Source organism: Panthera uncia, assembly GCF_023721935.1.
Source record: "Panthera uncia isolate 11264 chromosome A1 unlocalized genomic scaffold, Puncia_PCG_1.0 HiC_scaffold_16, whole genome shotgun sequence".
In the NCBI taxonomy this organism is placed as follows: Eukaryota; Metazoa; Chordata; class Mammalia; order Carnivora; family Felidae; genus Panthera; species Panthera uncia.
The window spans coordinates 49,399,437-49,419,094 of NW_026057576.1; the positions used below are offsets into that span (position 1 = coordinate 49,399,437).

The window sequence follows — 19,658 nt, forward strand, 5'->3', positions numbered from 1 at the left end:
TTGTTTTGAGGGGTGACCCAGGAAAACCACTGGTTGGGGGGGATCAGAAGTAAGATAAGGTAAAGAAGGCAGTAAGTAAAGAGTGCATTAGCCATTTACTCTGAAGGGCAAGTAGAGCATGATTCTCCTGGAGAACTCTGGTAGATGGTGTTGAACATGGCCCAGTTACCCAAACTGAACAATGAGAAAAATAAGGTATTTTTCCACGAACTACTCATCCAATCACTGGTTTAACGCCTTTCTGAAGGCATTAACTCTGACATTTCTGGCTTGCCCTTCCCATAAGCCAAGAATGTCTCTATGGCCAGTATGAAAGCTCTCAGGCAGAAAGTCATACACATAAGTAGCATAGAGATGAGTACCAAAGAGGTATGGCTTGGGCACTAATAACATCTACTACAGTGTCTCTTATCCAAAAGATAACTCTGGGGGCGCCTGGGTGGCTTGGTCAGTTAAGCGTCCGACTTCGGCTCAGGTCATGATCTCACGGTCCGTGAGTTCGAGCCCCACGTCAGGCTTTGTGCTGACAGCTCAGAGCCAGGAGCCTGTTTCAGATTCTGTGTCTCCCTCTCTCTCTGCCCCTCCCCTGTTCATGCTCTGTCTCTCTCTGTCTCAAAAATAAATAAACGTTAAAAAAAAAATTTGAAAAGATAACTCTGTGTTTCCTTCCTCAAGCTACCATCTTCCTTCCTTCCCTTTAAATACTGATTTCTAAATACTCCTTTCTCCACCTAACCTCAATTTACTTTCCCACTAAAATGTGACTTCTCCCTGCCTTCTGGGAAAAGGAGGTGGGGGTGAATGGGTGTTAGGTCATTATGATCTCTTAATGTGAACTTTAAGATGATGTCTCAGCCATCTATTTACCTAAAATTTAGCTAATATACAGAAAAAGAGGCAGTTTATAAGTGATGGTATGTTCATGAGGAGGCTTAGAATATATTGAACATAATGTATGAGACAGGATTAAGAGACTCCCAGCAACAGACTTTTCAAAATATAGATCAAGGAAAAGCTTTTAGCTATAAATCACACACCAGGAAGTAAAAACAATTAGGCAAAAATTGAAATCACAGGACTGACTGAAATAATCAAGGAAGAAACTTAGAGAAAAGGGTACCAAGAATAGACTCTTGAGAAACTAGCTCTTCTCTCTTCTTATCTAGAGAAAAGGCATTGTTATTTCTATACCTGAAATCTAGTCACATGTTACACCTATCATCCTTTCTTCATCCTAACACCAAAACATTCTCAAATCCACCATTTCATCTATTCCCATTGCCTTTTCTCAAGATTCATTATCACTTGTCAGAACCACTACAAATGTTTCTTTAAAGCTAGTCCTGAGTTGGGGATCTGCACCTTTCATCCTCTATAATGCTACCACAGATATTTTTGCAAATTCAAAGTTTAACTCTATCACTACTGTTCTCAAATAAAGCAATATTTGGACATAATAATCTGGCCCCAACATGTTTCTAGTCTCTTCTATGCCCTTATTCTCATTCATACAGTTCCCCACACTTTAGTTCTTGCTAATATTTGTGTTTTGCACTTTTTGATTTTATCCCCGAATTCACAATATAGCTGCAGCAACTATAACAGTCTATGTAGGAAATTACAGTCTATAATCCAAATCTAGTCTGCCACCTATTTTTGTAAATACAGTTAGACTGGTACACAGCCATGCTCATCTGTTTACATTATTTATGGAGCCTACGGCTGCTTTCAAACTGTAACAAGAGTTGAATAGTTACAACAGAGACAGTACTGCCCCAAAGCCAAAATACTTTGGGGTATCTGGCCCTTTACAGAATTAAGTTTGCTGACCCTTCACCTATGAGACAATATCAAACAGCCTCATATGTGAATAACTGGACTCCCAGAAGGAAATAAGATAGACTGAGTATGAAATAATATTTGAGGAAGTAAAGGCCAAAATGTGCCAAATTAAATAAAAATTATCACGCAGATCTCAGAAATTCAAATGAATACCAAGCACAAGTTAAACACACACACATAAAAACCTTATTTAGGCAAAGCATAGTCAGGTTACTAAAAATCAAAGATACAGAGAAAAATCTTAAAAGCAGTCAGAGAAAGAATGCTGGTTCCAATATGGTGGCATAAACCCAAATACAGGCTATCATCTCACTGTTTACAACTAAAAACTGTGGACAAAATTCAAAAAGAAAAAAGAAAAGAAAGAAAAAAGAAAAAATTACTTGACAACTCTGAAAAGCAAACAAAAGCATATTATAGAGTGGAGTTAAACTTAGAAAAGCAACCCCCAGGAGAGTGAGCTTCCAGTTCAGTTCTTTTTTCCTCCTTTCTCTTTCCTCTTCCTTTTTCTCCTTTCCTCTTTTCTTTCTGGCCAGAGGAATTAAGGAAAGGAGCTCCTGAGTACTGGAGAATGGGGAGGAAATCCCAAAAAAGAGAAAAATGAAAGAAAGGAATCCTCTAATTCTATCTATAATACAAGTCTTGGGCTCACTCTGGAGCCATACAGGTACAGGTCAGCCTTCTATTATAGACTCAGAACTGAACTGAGATTTGAAGCACCACCCACAGAAGGCAAGACCAAATTTGCTGTCTGAACCTAAATGGGCTGACAGTCTGCTAAAAGAAACAACAAAAATGTAAGTTTTCCTAAATTATAAGAAGCCCCCAAGTTTATAAAACATAACATTCACAATGTCCAAGATATAATCCAAAATTCTCACAATGTAAAAAAGCAAGAAAAATGTGATTAATTTCAAGGTAAGAAACAATTAACAGGTGCTAACCCTGAGGTGATCCAGATGTTCTAATTATCCAACGATACTTTTAAGCAACTACTGTAAATAAGCTCCATCAAGTAAAGGCACACACACTTGAACAAAAAATCCCTCAGAAGACAAAGAGAAGCTATTTTAAAAATTAACCAAATGTCAAATTTTAAACTGGAAAATACAATGCATAAAATAAAAAAAAAAATTAACAGGCTGGGCTCACTAAGGGAATGGAGATTACAGAGGAGAGTCTGTGAACTTGAAGTTGGATCATTAAAAATGATGAAATCTGAAGAACAAAGAGAAAAAAACATTGACAAAAGGAAAAATGAACAGACTTGTAGGACAATCTCAAATGTTACTGCTGATTGTCATCGGAATCTTGGAAGACATCCGGGCAGAATATTTTAAGAAACAATGGCATCCCAAATTTGGTGAAAGACAAATTTACAGATTCAAGAAGCTGAGTGTTCTTCAAAGAGGCTAAACTCAAAGAAAATAATGACTAGACACATCCAATCAATCTGCTGAAAATCAAAACCAAAACCCAAAAAATTCCTGAAAGCAGAGAAACATGACATACTACACAGAAGGGAATAAGATTCAAATTACCAAAAGTTTCCCATCAGAAATCATAATGGCAAAAAGACAGTGGAACAACATCATTAAAATATTGAAAGAAAACAAGAGTGTACGCAGAATCCTACATCCACCTAAAATATCCTTTAGGAATGAAAGCAAAATAAAGACATTCTCAGATGAAGAAAAACAAAGACAAGTTTATCCCCAGCAGACTGCTGTACAAGAAATGCTAAAGTACTTCAGGCTGGAAGGAAATGTGGCACCTTCAGGAAAGAAGGAAGAACAGGATTAGTAAATATACAGCTAAACACAAAATACTACTTTTTCCCTTTAAGTTCTTTAAAATATTATGCCTATTGTCAGCAAAAAATAGTATACTGTATGGTGAGTGGTGAGTTTTTCAAAGCATGCAGCCATAAACATATATGGCAAGTATAACATAAAAGGGGGGGGGGGGAACGAAGTAGGGGGGAAAACGATCTGTATGGCTGCAAGGTTTCTCTATTTTAAGTGAAGCAGTACAACAGTAGCTCTAAGTAGGCTGTGAAAGGTTAGGTATATATAATGTAATTAAAATACAAAAAGATAAACTCAAAAAGGCCAATAGATATATTAAAATTGATACCAAAGAATAATCCAAAAGAAAGCAGAAAAAAGAGGAATGAAAAACAAAGAAGAAAACATAAGACAATATAATGATAGCCAACCATATCAATAATTATGTTAAATATTAATGATCTAAACTCTCCAAATAACAGCCAAAGATTGACAGAGAAGTTGAAAAAGAAAAAAAAAAAAAAAAAAAAAGCAAAACCCAGCATATGCTGCCTAAAGGAGAGAAATTTTAAATATAAAAATACAGATAATTCAAAAGTCAATACATGGGAAAAAACTTACCATCCAAACAGTAAGCATAAAAAGGCTGGAGAGACTATTTTAATATCATGTTAAATAAGTTCAAGACAAAGAGTATTACTAAGGATAAAGAAAGATGTATCATAATGAAATAAAATAATAATTATCAAGAAGTGGGGTTTTTTTATGTTTTTAATTTATTTTTGAGAGAGCACAAGCTGGAGAAGGGCAGAGAGAGAGGGAAAGAGGATCTGAAGCAGGCTCTGGGCTGACAGCAGCTAGCCAAACGTGGAGCTTGAACTCACAAACCTGAAGATCATGACCTGAGCCAAAATCAGACGCTTAAGCCAACTGAGCCACCCAAGTGCCTCTATCAAGAAATTTTAATAATTATACACATAAATGTACCTAAAGCAGAGCCCCAAAGTACATGAAGCAAAAGCTGAGAAAATTAAAAGGACAAATACAAATCTACCATTAGAGTAGATATTTTCAATACCTGCTACTCAGAAACTGATAGAACTAGACAAAACTGAATATAGACATAAAAGATCCAAATAACACCACCAACCAACTTGAACTAATTAATACAGAACTCTATGTGCAAAAATGGCAGAACATATATTCTTTTCAAGTATACATGGTATAATCACCATGGTAGATCATATCCTAGGAGATAAGGCTTATCTCAATAAATTTTAAAAGATCGAAATCATACAAAATATGCAGAATGCAATTAACAATAATATATATAAGAAAACACAAAATATCTTAAGATTAAATAAAACAATTCTAAATAATGTATGGATCAAAGATAAAATTCAAAAAAATTAGAAAATATTTTAAACTAAATGACAAAGAATATTCAGAATATCAAAACTGTGGGATTCAACTAAAGCAGTACTTAGATGAAAATTCATAGTTTTAAATGTTTATGTTAGAAGTCTAAAATCAATGACCTAAGATTCCACCTTAAAAAACTAGAAAAAAAGAGTAAAGTAAACTCAAAGTAGAAGTTATACTGAAACAGAAAAGTCAATAAAGTAGAAAGTAAATCAATAACAGAGAAAATTAATAAAGCCAAAAGTTGTTTCTTTGAACTTATAAACAAAATTGAGAAACTTCTGGCTAATCTGATCAAACAAAAAAGAAAACTCAAACATGAAGAATGAAAAAGGGATTATCACCACAAATGTCACATAGAAAATACTAGAACAATGTTATGAGTAACTTTCTGCCAAAATGTTCAACAATTTAGATGAAATGGACAAATTTTTCTAAAACCACAAGTTACCAAAATTGACATAAGAAATAAAAAATTTGAATATCCCTATATCTATTAAAGAAAGAAACTAAATTTGTTAAAAGCATCCCCAAAAGATAATTCAGATGGTATCCCTGATGAATTCTATCATATATTCAAAAAGAAATGAGACCAATTTCATGGAAACTTTAAAAATACTCCTTTAAAAATACAGATTACTGCCCAAATCATTTTATGAGACAAGAATACCTATAATACTAAAACCTGACAAAGACATTAACAGAACAATACCCTTCATAAATCTAAACCCAAAAATTCTTAACAAAATATTACCAAATTCAACAATACATCACATTGGGAGAAAGTTTTATACCAGGAATGCCAGGTTGACTTAACATTCAAAAATTAATTTAATTTTTCCCTTCTTTCTCTTAACATATAATAATTTCAACAAATGCAGAACAGGTATTTGCCAAAATTCAAAACACATTTATGATAAAAACTATCAGCAAAGTAGGAATATTAAAGAACTTCCTCAAATTGGAAAGACCATCAAAACACCCACAGTTTACATCGTAATACTGAAAGACTGAAAGACTAATTTGTAATTATTTCCTCTTCAGATTAAGGAACAAGGAAAGATGGAACTTTCACCACTTCTATTCAGCATTGTTATGGAGATTCTTGTCACTGGAATAAAAGTTGGAGGAACATTTCTGATTTCCGGAAATCAGAAAGAATGATGATTGATTTTAGAACATTCCAGAGAATCTACAAAACAACCATTAAAATTAATTCACAGCATTCACTACAGTCCATCTATTACACTACAAAGATTCACTTGCTTCATACAAATTCTGGGAAAAGCTCCTCCAGAATTCTGGTTGGTTCTTATTTCCTGGAGAAACTTTTCAGAGGAAGTAAAGTAGGACAAACTAAAGACCCCACCACTGTGTTTCAGATGGTTTCAAGGCCAAAACATAGTTATAACCTGTTTTCTGCTAGTAATTTCAGATTCCCTTCATCTTTGGCTAGCATTTCTGCTGGTCCAGGTGGCTGATCTTGTGAGGCAGTCACCAGGCCTTGCTCATGTCCATTTACCATTATAACTGGACCAGAAAGTACCAAGAGACACCCAGCAGATCACCTGTGTGCCAAACCCCCAAGATCCCTCATGTAACAGCAGCTCTACCTTCTCCCAATGATCTGATACATTAGCCCTGGGCAACTCCTTTCCCTAGAAATGGAGTGTCAAGTCCCAGAGGTAGCCATGCCTAAAAGTGAAACAGGACTCTGTAGTTTCTTCTGTTGGAAATGTTTCTCTTCTGAAAGCCAGGACCTTTTAAACCCCTACTGCTCAGCTACAGAGAGGAAGCATAAATTCCCCAGTGGATCACTAGAGAGTGATGCTAAGTGGAGTCACTCCTATTGCCATGTGTAATGGTTCCAGCTAGGAACCTTGCAGGGTATAATGTTAAATTGTAGGGTATCATCATCAGTTGTACCATCAAAAGATGTTTTGCTGCTCTATCTGGTCAGAAACTTCTTGATGTGGTGCATGATGGAACAGATGGATCCCCTGACTGCTAAAAAAGTGGGTTGTTTACTCTGAAATGTTATGTGGGATCTTATGCTGATGGATCAAACACTCTGTAAGCCCTCAAACAGTAGCCAATGGTTGAGCCCCTGCAAGCTGTAAAGGCAAACTCATACTTAAAACAAGTGTCAAGTCCAGTCAAAATGAATCATGGTCTCTGTGGAGGATGGTTAGATTCCACTACTCAGGCAGGACATTCAGCAACTCAGTTGCTGAAGGAGTATTGATAAGTAGAAGTCTGTTATTGGGTCTTTGCATAGCCATCATCAGTAATTTTTCCACCACACTTATAGGCCGAAAGAAACACCTAACAGTAGTGTTTATTAACTAGTTAGATCTAAATAAGTAATAAGAATTTATGTCCTATAAACTTAACCATTTGGAAAAAAACACATAAATTGAAAGAAAAATATTTTTATTTTGTTCTTGAATAGCCATAATTGCTTAAGAATAGGACATGTACGGGGTGCCTGGGTGGCTCAGTAGGTTAAGCCTCCTACTCTGGCTCAGGTCACGATCTCACAGCTCATGAGTTCGAGCCCCACGTCGGGCTCTGTGCCGACAGCTCAGAGCCTGGAGCCTGCTTCAGATTCTATGTCTCCTTCTCTCTCTCCCCCCCCCCCCCCACTAGCACTCTGTCTCTCCCCCGCCTCCCTCTCTCTCAAAAATAAACATTAGGAAAAAATTTAAAAAAAAAAGGACAGGACATATACAATGCTAAACACTGCACAACTTCTCAAACTTGGAATCAGATTGAACACGCCACCCTCCTTTTCTGTTTCACACTAATTTGTGTGCAGTGGTTGATTTGTATCACAGCAACTACCAAAAACGCAACCTCAAAAAGATATGGCATCACCAAAAAGAATGTAGCATGACCTAATGTCAAAACTGCGAACAACTTTGGGGTGCCTGGCTGGCTCAGTGAGTTGATCATCTGAGTCTTGATCTCAGCTCAGGTCATGATCTCACAGTTCATGAGTTCGAGCCCCGAACACTGAGCTGATAGTGTGGAGTCTCCTTGGGATTCTGCCTCTCCCTCTCTCTGTCTTTCCCCATCTCTCTCAACATAGATAAACTTAAAAAAAAAAAAAGAACAAAAACTGTGAACAACCTCAAGCTAGTTATTTGTGACAGATGCTAACATGTTTCCTTTGAAATTCTGAAATATCCCATGGTATTCCTATGTGTCTGCTGTGGTGTTTCAGGGTGCCTCAGTGCAGTTTGGGAATCACTTAGCACACACATGTGTATACCCATGCATGTGCACTTCCTTTCTTACCTTAGTGGGCCCAGCACCTCCCACTAGGCTCTCCTATGACCTAACTCTAGTTATTGATTTGATGATAGCCAGTAGAGGAGAGAAAAGATGAGGACAGTAAGGGCAGCATAGTCCAGGAAACTACCCACTAGGCTAGAAGAAGCCCACTTTTGCAGGCCCAAAGAGCTTGACAGAATTTGGGGTTTCAAGGTTTTCAAGTGTATCAACTCAGATGTCCCATCTGAAGAGTTAGGGTCCTATTCATTTCCAACTAAAGCAGACACTGGCATAGAAGACTTGTTGAGAATTCAACCCACCCTGGAGTTCTGCTACCCTTGAATTAAGTCTTGGGCCTAATCTTTAGCTTTTTTTTTCTTTCTGTTGTATAAGATGAGATTCTTTACATGATGCTAAAGAAATAACTTAACTTTCTCATTTTGCCCCCAATTACCTTCTGCCTTTGCTTTTCTCCAATCTATCAACATCAATCATCAACAACCATCTGATTATACTGTCCTAAGTAATAACTTCCCTGAACTTCTAAAAAGCTTAAAATATTTGTACCCACCAGTGCATTCCTTCTACAGGAATTCCATTCCAATTCACCACTACTGAAAGTTTAACAATTGCACAGCCACACTGTATGCCAACGGTTATTAGTATTGGCACTCCATCTACAACCCACAGTGGGTCTAGCTCTAAAACCCCATTTTAAAGTCTACTTCCTCAGATCACTCCTGGCACCACAACTGTCTTAGGTAAGGCTCCCCCAGGAAACAGACTCTGAAATCGAGATGTGCACACCAGGAGTTTACTGGGGAATATCCTCTGAACCAACAACTGTAGGAGAGTGAAGGAAGTAAGATGGAACAGAGGAATGAGCTGAATTGTAATGCAGTCACAGGAAGACCTCAGCCAATCCCATGTGGACCTCTGGTGTTGGGATAGATCTTCAAGGTTGTTCTGCCTTAGGGTAAGAGGGCCAGAGATTTATATCCCTAAAGAGTACATGTACTGGGTAGAGGCTGACCCTGCAGAAGAGGCATGACTTTGAGGGAAGCAGTTCTCTTGGCTCAGGGAAAGCTTGGAAAAGGACTTAGCCGGCAGTTTTAGCTGCCAGTATTCTCAACAGCTAGGAGCACTTGTACATGAACAAAGGGATCTGGGTGGTGAACCAAGCACCCACCACACCACTACTGGACTATTACACTATTTTAGCTAATGAGAGGAGAGAATTAGCATTTACCCTGCCTTCTCAGGAGGAACCACAGTTCATCATCAGTTGATGAGAGAAACTCTTTTTCACAGAAGAGCACCAGCTCAAAAAGACAGAAAGAATTAACAGAAGTATAAAAATCATCATTTTAAACCCCTAATGAGATAATTGACTCAGAGAAGGATTATCAAAGAATGCTAAAACCATTAGTGAAAGATATTCACAGTGAGTGTACCGAAGTTATGACCTATGATTACCTGCTTATTGCACATGAAAAAAGGATACATTTACAGAGGAGAGATCTACTGGGTACCATCTTGCCAAAGTAATTAGACTGAGCATTATTAAACAGTGACACAACCTGAAAACATCTGGATAGGATGCAATATGTAATACTCAGTCCTATAAGCCAAATATTCTTGCTAAAAAATGTGTAACCAAAACTTAATGAAGCTTAAATCCTAACTGCCATTTATAGGAAATACAGGGATAGAAGACATGGAGACTAACAGTATCTGAGGTCCTGCCCTTAAGGAGCTAGATTTATAAGACATTCTAGAAAAGATAAAATATTAGTGACACAAAACTGATCCATGGTAGCCAGGGGCTAGTGGTAGGAGGGAATTTCCTGAAGAAACTTTTTAGAATGATGGAAATGTTCTGTACTTGACTGTGGTGATGGTCCTAAGACTCTTCAAATAAACACTTTATGTTTTTTTTTTATGTTTATTTTTGAGAGACAGAGAGACAGAACGCAAGCAAGGGAGGGGCAGAGAGAGAGGGAGACCTAGAATCCGAAACAGGCTCCAGGCTCTGAGCTATCAGCACACAGCCCAAAGCGGGGCTTGAACTCACAAACCGTGAGATCATGACCTGAGCCAAAGTCAGAGGCTTAACCGAATGAGCTACCGAGGGACCCCCTCAAATGAACACTTGAAAAGGGTAAAATTTATTATACACAAATTAAACCCTGATTAACCTGACTCCTCTCCAAAAAGCTGAATATTTAATGTTTTTTAATTAAAAAGAGTATTCTGACTACTCTTGATTTTTTTAAACAAGTATCTCAAAATGCAAAAGTATTTTTAAGTTAACATTTTCATTTTATTTTTAAGCCTAAACACAAGATTTTCTCTTATCTTAAGTTAGGGCTAATTTATTTCATATTTCATATTTCTACCTACCAATATGCCAACAGAGCAGTTTTTGCCTTAAAAACAGGATTCCAGAGATGTAAGAGCTATATGAAACAAATTATTACCTAATCATAAATACAGATATACAAACTCTAATCCAATCCCACATCACTAAAATACTCCTACAATAACATCTCTTTATCGTTCAAAACCATCAGTGTCTACTGAATAAAATGTAATTTGTACCTTGCTGTTCAAGCTGTCTCACCCTCTAACCACAGTCTCCATTTCCAAAATGAATTCCCACGGCTCTCCCTCATGAACACCTACATGATAGCTCTAACAGAACTCTTAATATTACCTGCACATAAACTGTACTTTCTCACCTTTTGCTCATGCTTTCACGCCAGCCCAGAATGCCATTTTCTTTAACACTTTTGTAAGTACCTGTCTTTGTATTTTTCACCATTACCCAGATAATAAACTCAAGTGTAGAAACTATGTCTTATACAGCTTTATTGGGCCAATGGTTAGCACCAAGTAGTAATCCCTCAACTTTGTTGGACTGACTACTTAACCTCTTAAAACCAAAATCCCATGCATCTGATATAAAAAAGCTAAAGGAACTAAGTGGGTTTAGCTTAAAGAAAAGCAATTCCCCATTTTAACCATAATCTCTATTGTTTCTACTTTGTTATTCTACCACTTCAACTGACATACCCTGACTCTTCTGTATCTCCTGGTCTATCACTCCCCTCCTTGACATCACTTTCATTTTTACCGAAGGATCAATCAATGTCACCAAACTTTCGCTTTCTTTTTTTTTTGACCTCCAGTCACACTTTAACCTTGAACCAATTCAACCAACAGCTTTCCCATTTCTTTGTTGAGTGGAAAAACTTACAATATCATGCTGATTAGAGTTTTAAATATATAATTTTAATAGTAACAATAGCGGCAGCTGCTGACATTTAATGAACATTACCCTGTACTAACACAATGTGCTTTTAATAGTCCTATAAGGTTACAGCTAAAGAAACAGACAAAGAAATGCAATTAACTTGCCCAACTTAGAAAAAGGTAGAACTGGGATTTGAACCAAGGCAGTCTGCCTCTAAGGTAAATTTAGCCACAGAGCTATAGTTCTTCCCAAATGCAATGCTATACTGCCATTCACATACAAAAACGATCAAATATTCCTTTACTCATTTCCAGTCCAACCTTTTCCTCAAGCCAATGTTCCAATTTTGATTCATTCATTTGTATAAAAAATATATTTATTGAGTCAATGAATAAATGAAATCATTATTCTCACATTCATCACAGTCACTGAGACCAAAAATTAGAATAAAACCTGATTTTTGCCCCATCTTTAAGTCCTCAAATGCCATATGTCCCCTCACTCTCAGCAGAAATCAACAATATTTAACAGCACTTAATGTGTCAAGCACTTTACATATATGGATTGGTTTAATCTACAAAACAATCCTCATTATTATTATCCCCATTCTACATACAAGAAAAGTAAGGCATAAACAAAGACAAAAGTAAACAAGCGGGACTATATCAAAATAAAAAGCTTCTGCACAGCAAAGGAAACTATCAATAAAATGAAAAGGCAAACTACAAAATTTGAGAAAATATATGCAAACCATATACCTGATAAGAGGCTAATATCTAAAATATATAAGGAACTCATATATTCCAACAGGAAAAACAAATAGCAATGATAAACCAATTAAAAATAGACAGAGGATCTGAAAAGATATTTTTCCAAAGAAGACATACAGTTGGCCAACAGGCACATGAAAATATGCTCAGTATCACTAGTCATTAGGGAAATGCAAATCAAAACCACGATGAGATTATTACCTCACACATAGAATGGCTATGATCAAAAACAAGAAATAACAAGTGTTGGCAAAAATGTAGAGAAAAGAAAAACCCGTGCACTATTGATGGAAATGTAAACTGGGCAGCCACTGCGGAAAACAATATGGAGGTTCCTTGGGCACCTGGGTGGCTCAGTAGGTTAAGCATTTGACTCTTGATTTCGGGTCAGGTCATGATCTCACATTAGTGAGATCAAGACCCACTTTAGGCTCCACACTGAGCGCAGAGCCTGCTTAGGATTCTTTCACTCCCTCTAAAATAAAATTAAATAATTAATTAATTTTAAAAAAAGGAAGAAAAAACAGTATGGAGGTTCCTCAAAAATTAGAAAACAGGGTAGCCTGGGTGGCTCAATCAGTTGAGCACCTGACTTTGGTTCAGGTCATGATTTCATGGTTCATGGGTTCAAGCCCCACATTGGGCTCTGTTGCTGACAGTTTGGAGCCTGCTTTCGATTCTGTGTCTCCCTCTCTGTCCCTGCCCTGCTCATGCTCTGTCTGTCTCTGGGTCTCAAAAATAAACATTAAAAAAAATGTTGTTTTTTTTTTTTTAATTAGAAAATAGAACTACCATATGATCTAGCAATTCCTCATTAGAGTATTTTTCCAAAGTAAATGAAAACACTAACTCAAAAGATATCTGCACCCCATGTTCACTGCAGCATTACTTACAATAGCCAAGACATGGAAGCAAACTAAGTATCTATCAATGGATGAACAGATTAAGAAAATGTGGTATATAAGGGTGCCTGAGTGGTTCAGTCTGTTAAGCTTCCAACTTCAGCTCAGGTCATGATCTCACCGTTCGTGAGTTCAAGCCCCACATGGGGGTCTGTGCTGACAGCTCAGAATCTGGAGCCTGCTGTGGATTCTCTGTCTTCCTCTCTCTCTCTCTGCCCCCCCCCCCCCGTGTGTGTGGCTCTCTCTCTCAAAAATAAACACTGAAAAAAAAGAAAATGTGGTATATATACACGACTGAACATTATTCAGCCATAAAAAAAGAAATCTTGCCATTTACAACAGCATGGATAAATCTTGAGGGCATTGTGCTAGATGAAATAAGTCAGGAAAGACAAATACCATAAGATCTTATCTATACGTGAAATGTAAAACCAAACAAAAAACCTAAACTCATAAAGTAACAGAGAACAACCTGGTAGCTGGGACGGAGATGTGTGGTGGGTAAAAACAGGTATAGGTGTTCACAAGGTAAGGTTATAAAATAAGTAAGTCATGACGATGCAATGTACAGTGTGGTGACTATCGTTAATAATACTGTATTGTATACTTGAAAGTTGCTAAGAGAGTAAATCTTAAGAGTTCTCATCACAAGAAAAAAAAAAGTTTTAAGTATGTGGTGATAGATGTTTATGCCTGTTGTGGTGATCATTTTACAATATATACAAAAATGGAATTATTATGTGGTACACCTGAAACTAACATGTTACATGCCAATTATTTCACAATAAAATTTTTCTTAAAAAAATCTGAAGCATATAAGTTATATAATGTACCTAAGGTCACACAGCTAAAAAGTGGTAGAGCCAGGTTTTAAAACCAGTCTAGCTTCTGGGGTGCCTGGGTGGCTCAGAGGGTTAAACAACCACCTCCTGATTTCGGCTCAGGTAATGATCTCACAGTTCATGAGATAGAGCCCCCTGTCAGGCTCTGCATAGATAGTGAGGTACCTCTCTTCCTCTCTCTCTGCCCCTCCCTCCCTCCCAAAATAAATAAACATTAAAAAAATAATAATAAACTCGTAAAACTAAACTAGCTTCAGAGTCCAAGCTCTTAACAACTTCACTAGAATGCCATCAAAGTCACTGACTCCATTAGGCTTGGATCCCTCAACTACTCTACAGGATATCTAAAACATAATTCACAGTAATTCATTCAACAATGACTGTTATCTCATTTGCCTTGTTTTTTCCTTGAACACAAGCTTCTTTCCACCTCAGAGCCTTTATAATTTCCTAAAACACTCTTACTCTAGATCTGACTTCCCATTATTATGATTCAACTTAAAGGTCTACTGCCAAAGAAACCTACCCTGACCACCCTACCTAAAATAGCTCCCCCACTATAAATCATCTATCAAATGAAATCAGTTTTCTTTCTTTCATAGTTACGTATCACTACCTGAAACTATCAGTTGTTTATTTCTCCCCTCTAGTGTGGAAGTTCTAAGAGAGTAGAGACCTTTTCTGTTTTGCTCACTGCTACGTCTTCAGCACATAAAACAGAGCCTGGCACACAGAAGACATTTGGTATTTACAGAATGGATGCCAAAAATTGTGCTATACATTGGGATTACTAAGATGAATATGATGTAAGTCTTACGCTCAATCAACTCTAGTCTTTATTCAATGGCTAACCTCTTTACCTGACATCTTAAACTGGTCCCTGAGATCTCTCTGACTTCTCTTACATCAATTATCTCCTCTCTCACTTCTTTAATTTCTCTTTCTCCACATACTGAACATTTCCCAGCCACTCTTCCATATTTGAATATCCTTCCCTCAACCCTGCAACTCCATTACCCCAACATCTCCTAATGACTCCTCACCACATCTATGACCACTTCCTCAACAGTCATCAGTGACCTGGAAAGTGTTCTCACTTTTTTAAGGAGTTAACACTTAGCTAAGGACTTTCAATCCACTTTCTTAGGACCAGAGCTGCCACTGTCTCACAGCTGTCTTAACTTTTTATTATCTTTTTTTTTTCAACTTCCTTTACTGTCTCCTTTTTCTCACACCTTTAAATTTGAAGCTCACTAGAGCTTCATCCTCTATTCTTGCTCCCTTCTCTGTCTGCTAGATCTCTTCTTCTACTCGAACTCAACTAGTACCCCTATTCAAATAATTATCCTATTCATTCACAACCTAAATCCTAGCTCCACTAGCCCCATCATATTTAATAAGAAATGTGATTGAATTCTTAAGCAAATATTCAATAAAGGATAGTTGCAGGCTGACTTAGATAAAATAATGTGAACTAAAATAAGCAATAATGTTCTAAACAAGCACTAGAAGGCAATATTACACAACTTAAGGCTGGTTTCCATGACTACTTCTCGAAATACTTGAATTTTTCATAAATTGTAATTGGCCGCTTGTACAAAAATGGATCAAAGACTAAAAATCACTCATAAATTTTATATGTGTGATTAAAATACATTAATTTTGTCTAAAACTGTTAATCTAGTTCCAGATGCACAAAACTGTATTGTTACATAAGTATATTAGGAGAAAGTTAAAATAGGAATATATCAGTAGTAAATCCTAAGACTGGAAGAACATACAAAATAAATTTAAATTCTTTGAGAGGGATCTGTAAAGATGTACCACAATTCAGAGACTCACAGCTCAAAATTATACCCACCACAGAAAACTGTCTAGTGAGGTTCTGTGCTATTTTCAAAAACATGAGCAAGAAGTAGACTTGTGCCACTGTGGCCTTCAGTTTGTATAGCAGAAGGTAGTTACATATATTTACATCCATCTAATAAAACTGCCCAATCCTGTCAACAATTATAGACATGAGAAGACTGGTTTACCCAGAAGTGTGAACAAAGCTCCATCTTTACAACTCTGCAAAGGATAAGAACCCCAGTACACTAAGGTAAATTACAAACACCTGACTTACAGCCTAGGCCCTTTCATAATGAAAGAAAAGGGCATCTTCTTATTGTCTAACACACTGAACATTCAATAAATACCATAAACTCTCTGTAACTCATTTGACAAAATACTACTATGCTTTCCCCATGTGTTGCAAGAAGCTGTGAGGAAAAAAAAATGATGAAGCCAACTCCCAATTACCACTGTCAAAGCCAAGCTGGTGAAACAAGTCAGTCATCATCCTTCGGGGTATGTGGCATGTAAGGACAAGGAAAAGAAAACAATAGGAAAGCCCTCAGCAAACACACACACACACACACACACACACACACACACACACACATCTTAAGAAAAGGAAAATGAAAGTGATTTAATATCTTCTACATGGAGGAAGCTGAAGATGCAGCGAGCCTAGGATGAGATGTAGTAGCTACTCAAATTTTTTAGTTGGTGGGAGGTAAATATTGTATAAGCAGTCATATTTCGAAGTTCTACAGCTTTCCCCTTTCCCCACAAAACCCCCTAACCCACTCTACTCTAAAGCCTATAAGTGACAGAGGAAATAGAACATAAGATGAAGGGAAATGGCCGATGGGACATCAGAACACAAGTGCAGCTGCAATCACATCTCTAGAATACCAAAAGGTCCAGTTACCAAAGTACAGCTCTAAAAATCTGTATCAGACACCTTTCACATCCACATAAATCTCCATCTGCATCCCTTTTGCATAAATCTTTTAAATTTAAACTCCATGCCTTATCCTAAAGCATGATTATCTAAAACTCATCCTATATATATGACACTATCCTTAACCTACACCACTGCTCCCGTCAGTGAAAGGCAGATTTTTTATGGGAGGTGGAAAGTGGAGGATGGAATACCATTGGGGGGTTGGGGTAAGAATACGTGCAAATACCATTGCGGCAGAGATACTGGAAACGCCACTTCCCTCACCACTTTTGCAAATTCTCTCCGTGCACTGCCCTCTTCCCCTCAACCAATCTCTCCTCCTTCCTCAACAATACACACACACGTGTCATAACCGACTGGTACCATCACCTTTTCTAGCATCCCATGCTACCTCCCATTCTCACTAACCCCCCACAAAGACAGTCACACATACACACAGAGCAGAAACTGTTGCCACCGCACCCTCCTATCTCAGTTAGTGCTTCTACCACCCAGCATCTAGCGCTTGTAGAAAGCTTAGTAACCAGGTACGTAGACACACTTACATACATGCACACGCGCGCGCGCGCGCACACACACACACACACACACACACGGTATGTGGCCCAAGAAGGACACTGAAGACGCACCTGGAGGCTGGGTGTCCAGCGCTGCTGCCCCCTTGGTCCCTGTCACTGAGCGCAGCTGTGTAAATCCTCCGGTAGCGGTCGGCCAGGGCCCGGCCTGACAGCAGCAGCTGGTAGTGACCCCGGGAGTCCGCGGCCGGCAGCCCCAGCCCCAGCCCAGCGGCAGCCAAGGAGCCCTCAGGAACCGGCATGAACAGCGCCCCCGGCGCCGGGGAGGAAGAGATGGTGGCGGCTGGGAAGAATCCGTCCCCGCCGGGCCCCGAGGAGGCGGCGGCGGGGGAGGCAGTCGCTGAGCACATCATCATCCTCGCAGCCGCCGCCGCCGCCTCGTCCCCGCGGGCCGGGCAAGCAGACACGCGCGCGCACACACAGCCCTTTTCCAACGACGACGGCTCCGGAGGCGGCCTCTGGCTCCCGCAGCACGAGACTACAAAGACAGCGTCCTCCTTCTCCTCCTCCGTCTTCTCCTCCTCCCCCCTGCACCGCCCTCGCCGCTACTGGGACCGCTCATCTAACCCCGCCACCTCGGGAGTGTGAGGAGGAGGCGGTGCCGCCGCTGCCGCCGCCGCCACCGCTGCCACCGCCGGGGCTACCCGCAATGGGAAGCTGCCGGCCGCACTGGGCATGCGCCACTCCTCGCACATGCTCAGTAACCCCAGGCCCTTTCCCTCCCCACCCCCCCCCACTCCCCCCCCGCCACCACTCCCTCCGCCTTAGGGCTTTGGGTGTGGGGAGGTTGAGTGGTGAGGAATCTGAAAGAAAGCCACTTCTCCGGGTTTTACTAGCAGCTTGAGGAAGAGTAAGGAAAGCGCTGGGAAGGCTGTCAGCTACATGCTATTGGCATCAGGTAAAGGGGTTCCCTCCAGGTGGGAGAACTTGGACCAGAAAGAGGAAATGTCCCACCACCAGAGAATGAGTGTCACGCACTCCTGCTACTTTTTTCTCAAAGGTTGTGCTGCCAACATGAAGATTTACTGGGAACAGTGCTGGGTAATTCAGAATCCAAGGCAAAGGAGGCCAGCTAAATTAGAAGTATCTCTGGCGATTTTCGTTTGTAGTTTTTATTATTAGGATTAAAATAGCTTTTACTTAAAAAAAAAAAAAACAGGTAGTAAGCTAGTGAATTCTTTCTTTCTATGAAAGTAGAATTGACAGATATGTGAGTATTCACAAGCCAGAATCATTCCTAAATTCTTGTTCTCAACATTTCATCATAGCTAAACTTTAATGTGATAGTACTTTTCTTACATATTATGTTGACTCCACATTCATCCTTTAGAGTGCACACTTATCTCTTGGCGGTGGTCACTTGATGGCTCATCTTTTTCTGTCCAGACTTAACATTTCTAGAGATAATTCTCAAATATGACCTGAAGCTATCACTCTGGCTATTTGGAACATCTGAAAATGTCATATCTGCCAAAGATCTTATCATTGTTGTCTATTAAAATGTGACATTTGCTGAGTCCCTTGTGTCAAGCTGTTCTACTAGTCCCTTCTAAGTAAGTGCACTAGAAATGTATGTGCCACTGAACCCTGACTGCTACTAAGTTTTAGCCTTTTGAGACTCAGTTTGAAGAGTTTGCCTAATTTATACTCCTGTCATTTTAAGTCCTATCATTACCATTTTCTTTATCTACTTACTAGTTCTTAAATCTATGCTTTTTCCATAAATGTCCTCCTCCTCCTAAAAAAAAAAAAAAAAAAAAAAGCCTTTTTAGTGTTTTCAAAAGTACAAACAATGAGTGGGGAAATAAATTAATTCTAGCTTTTGGGGGGAGAGAGTGCTGAAGCAGTGCATTTTACCTAGGGCTTTAACAGATGGAGATCGTTTTGGTTAAAAAAAAAAAAAAGATAGCTACAAGCGGGATAATGAAAATATAGGGACAAAGGACTGGCATGGGAAGTTGGTGTTTTAGCGCTGTGAGTAGCCCTGTTAAACAGGTTTTGTACTTGTTTCCTCAACTATGAGCTCATAAACAAGAGCTTCTTGTTTATCTTCGTGTCTTCCTCAGCCCCTAGCCTAGAAACTGGCACATAGTAGGTCACCAATAATTATTTGTTAAACTAAATTCCTGTCCTAATGCTTCAGCAGTTACAAACCTCAGCATTGAACAGGAAGTGCTCCAAACCTATAGACAAGG

At 38.8% G+C, this 19,658-nt stretch overlaps 1 protein-coding gene across 7 annotated transcripts in view; it reads right to left on the minus strand.

The window, feature by feature from the left end:
• Positions 1-18,147, minus strand: part of MYCBP2 (MYC binding protein 2) — a 283,512-nt gene extending 265,365 nt beyond the window's left edge. For 6 of the 7 annotated variants that reach the window (XM_049647093.1, XM_049647092.1, XM_049647095.1 and 3 more), the window contains exon 1: positions 17,518-18,147. In XM_049647093.1, coding sequence (XP_049503050.1) covers positions 17,518-17,819 — 302 coding nt within the window. In that variant the 5' untranslated portion in view covers positions 17,820-18,147. The remainder of the gene's footprint in view (positions 1-17,517) is intronic. The other variant, XM_049647096.1, reaches the window with a different exon arrangement.
• Between the last annotated feature and the right edge of the window lie 1,511 nt (positions 18,148-19,658).